Genomic DNA, 3,356 nt, shown 5'->3' on the forward strand with positions numbered 1-3,356 from the left:
AAAAACAAAATATAAATTAAAAAAAAGAGGGGGGGAATAAACCCGAAATAGGAAAAATAAAAATAGAATAGTTATAAAAAGAAAAAGGACTAAGATTTGTTATTATGATTACTAAGAGTTGTGGACATCTTAGTGGTGGGAAAGGGTCTATGAGAAGAATTGGGGTGATTGAAGAAATGAAAAGATATAAAGAAAAAATTAAAGAAAAATTATCAATAAAGACAGACGATGTAGAAACACTTAAAGTAATAAGAGAGATGATAAATTTTCAAATGATGATTCAACAAATGAGAAGAAGAATTGAATTAACAGAAGTGTTTCAAAAAGATAAAAAGGATTTAATGAAAATTTCAAAAGTTCAGCAAGATATGCATATAAGAGAAATGGAGAAAGCAATAGAAAAAGGAAAAGAAAGGTATGAAAAAAGGATAAGAAGTATTGATATGATGGAAACATTTTTTAATAAAAGTGAAATAGTAGAAGAATTAGCAAAGAAAATGTTAGGAGAACGGTTATATGTAAACATAGTAAGTAAAGGAGAAAATTTAGGGAATGGAGAATCAAGAAATGAAGGGGAAAATGAATGGAAAAAAGTGAATATATTAATATACCAAAATTTAATATTTTTATTAAAACCAGGGAGTGATACAGTATTAGCAATCATTTATATTAGTAATCAATATAAATTAGTTTATGCAGAAAATCAAAGAAGAAGATATATGTTAAAAGTTGGACAATTTGTTTGTTAAAATAAAAAACATCAAATAAGAAAAAAAATAACAAATATAGGTATTATCAGCGGAATCAAAAGAAGTAATGAATTTATGGAGTGAATGTATTAATACAAGAAAAATGTGGTATCAAGATAAAGTATTAAAAAAGAAAGTAGTAATGGCAAAAAGAAAAGTGCCAATGTTAGGAGAAGTAGGAGAATTAGCAAGGATGTCAATGTCAGTATTAACTACAGTTCAAATATCACCACATATTGAAAAAGAAGAAGTTATTGGAGTAAGTTTACAAGAATTAAGTCAAAGAGAAGGGTATCAACAAATGGCACCAATAGTATATCGATTATTAATAGAATATTTAACAGATAATTGTGTTGATATTGAAGGAATATTAAGATTATCAGGAGGAAGTGATGAAGTTCATAGATTAGAAATACTTATAACAAGAAGAACATTTTCACTTCAAGATCTTAAAGATATTGATCCACATGCTATCACATCAACATTAAAAGGATTATTTAGAAGATTACCTATACCATTAATTCCAAGTAATATTAATTCAAAAATAGAAAGTTTAATCAATCAAAAAGTCCCTTATTTTAAATTAGTTATTAGTATTAAAGAATATATTACAACATTAAAAGAAGTATTACCTGAACATTTTGAAGTATTTAAATTATTATGTAAATTATTTACAGAAATTATTAATAGAAAACCAACAAATAAAATGGATTTAACAAATGTATTAACATGTTTTGTAGAATCAGTTAAATGTTCCCCATCTATTTTTTCATGTGCATTACAAAATCAAGGAATATTTTTTGACAGTTTGTTGATAATTTTAAATAAAACTAAAATTGTATAAAAAAAGAAATACTTATGAAAATTAGTTTGGGAATAGATGAAAAATACAATTAGTTAAAGCTCATACCACTACCAAATATTACCAAATATTGTAAGTTACATTTATTTTGATTTATTATAAGAATTATTCTTGATAAAATTTAAGAAAATATAATTTTAATTATTAAAATTAAAAACAGTAATAAAATCAAAAAAAGTGGTATGCAATTACAAAACTATTGCAAGTATAATCACAATAACAAGTGCTACTAAAAGAACTCCAACAATTAAAATACTCACTTTGTCTGATGCTCTTAATCTAACTTTGTCAACTTTTTGTGTAGTCTTTTGAATATGTGCATCAACACTATTTGCTTTACTTGAAATCTATTTCTTATTTAATTTTTATTTCTTTTATTTATTTACATCTCAAAAACAAACTTCATCAAGAAGTGGTTCTTGTTCATCAATCTCTTGGTTAATATTTTGTGCTATTTTCTTTTGTGTACTAACAGATGCTGCAATCATATCAATTTGTTCATCTTGTCCTACTTTTTTAATATTCTTTCTTTTGTATTATTATTATTTTTACAAACTTGCTTGGAGATTTCTTAATTCATTTGATTTCTCACTGTAATTAATTGGTTGCGTTGGTTCAGTACTATTAAAACTATTGTTTGAATAGTTTGTTTGTCCAAAATCAGGCTCCATTCTTAATGGTTCTTTTCCAGTTTCTTCTTCTTTTTTAAGATATTTTCATTTTTTCTTTTTTCAATTCCACTTGACAAATTTATTCGACATTGTTTCTTATTTTTTTTTATTCCTATTTATTCCTTTTTTCTTCTTGCCTTTTTTTATTAATCATTCTTTAACTACTTACTCATTCTATTGTTGCTATTGCTTTTCTCCTCTTCTTATTTCATTGCTCCTATCTACTGTCTCATTAAAAAGTATTTTTGTGTGAGTGTATGTTGATTATTTTTGGTTATTTCACTAAGAATTGCTAATCCACTACTTTTTATTGTTAGTTATTTTGAAAATCCTCTTCAATAAGATAAAGTCTATGAAAGGGGGATTTATACGGAAAAGAAGAAGAAAAGAACAAAAAAAAGATGCAGTGAAGTTCAGATAATTGACACATTATATCTCATAGCAAATAGTCAATGATTGTAGCGAGGTATGATGGATTTAAATGAAGAGAAAGAAGTTCAACAAAAAAGACACAACAAAATAATAGAGAAAAATAAAAAAGAAAAGAACTTAAAAGAAGATAAAATGCACAGAGTCATTCAAGAAATCATCACTGTTATGATGGTTATTTTCTATATTATGGGAATAGTTATTCACATAAATTGTTTATATCAAACAAAAGAATATGGAGGATGGTTATATTTTGTTGAAGGAGAATTTCGATTAAGATATAACTTACCAATTATAATGTGTTTAATATCGACAATAATTGAATTTACTATGATGAAAAAAGATGAATTTAGAAAATATAATAAAACAATAATAATCGTAATATTAATAACAATGAATGTGATTGGAATGATTATAGGATATTACTTTTATTGCTATAAAACAATTACAGTGACATTTACAGGACAATCATTATTCATATCAACTACATTTATAGTTATAGGGTTTGTTTATTTATGACTTAAAGAAATAAAACAATTATATAGAATACTAATAATTAATAGAAATTTAATGAAGGTATTGAAAGAAGGAGAGAAAGATGAAATATTTTAGTTAATCATCTTTAAAATTCTTCTTCTGTTTTTT

The 3,356-nt window shown here is 24.6% G+C and overlaps 3 protein-coding genes across 3 annotated transcripts; 2 read left to right on the forward strand and 1 right to left on the reverse strand.

Annotated features, from left to right (window-relative positions):
• Positions 1-104: 104 nt before the first annotated feature.
• On the forward strand, positions 105-1,593 carry ENU1_060870 (RhoGAP domain containing protein; the record flags this gene model as incomplete). The annotated part of the gene is made up of 2 exons (XM_008858146.1): positions 105-740; positions 790-1,593. 2 exons carry the CDS (start codon positions 105-107, stop codon positions 1,591-1,593), a joined length of 1,440 nt encoding a protein of 479 aa, XP_008856368.1.
• Positions 1,594-1,799: 206 nt separating this feature from the next.
• On the reverse strand, positions 1,800-2,282 carry ENU1_060880 (SNARE domain containing protein; the record flags this gene model as incomplete). Its single annotated transcript, XM_008858147.1, has 3 exons — positions 1,800-1,958; positions 2,013-2,119; positions 2,168-2,282. 3 exons carry the CDS (start codon positions 2,280-2,282, stop codon positions 1,800-1,802), a joined length of 381 nt encoding a protein of 126 aa, XP_008856369.1.
• Positions 2,283-2,750: 468 nt separating this feature from the next.
• ENU1_060890 (hypothetical protein) lies at positions 2,751-3,323 on the forward strand (the record flags this gene model as incomplete). The annotated part of the gene is made up of 2 exons (XM_008858148.1): positions 2,751-3,214; positions 3,275-3,323. 2 exons carry the CDS (start codon positions 2,751-2,753, stop codon positions 3,321-3,323), a joined length of 513 nt encoding a protein of 170 aa, XP_008856370.1.
• Positions 3,324-3,356: the final 33 nt, after the last annotated feature.

The sequence above is a fragment of the Entamoeba nuttalli genome (genome assembly GCF_000257125.1).
Source record: "Entamoeba nuttalli P19 unplaced genomic scaffold asmbl_3260, whole genome shotgun sequence".
NCBI lineage: Eukaryota > Evosea > Mastigamoebida > Endamoebidae > Entamoeba > Entamoeba nuttalli.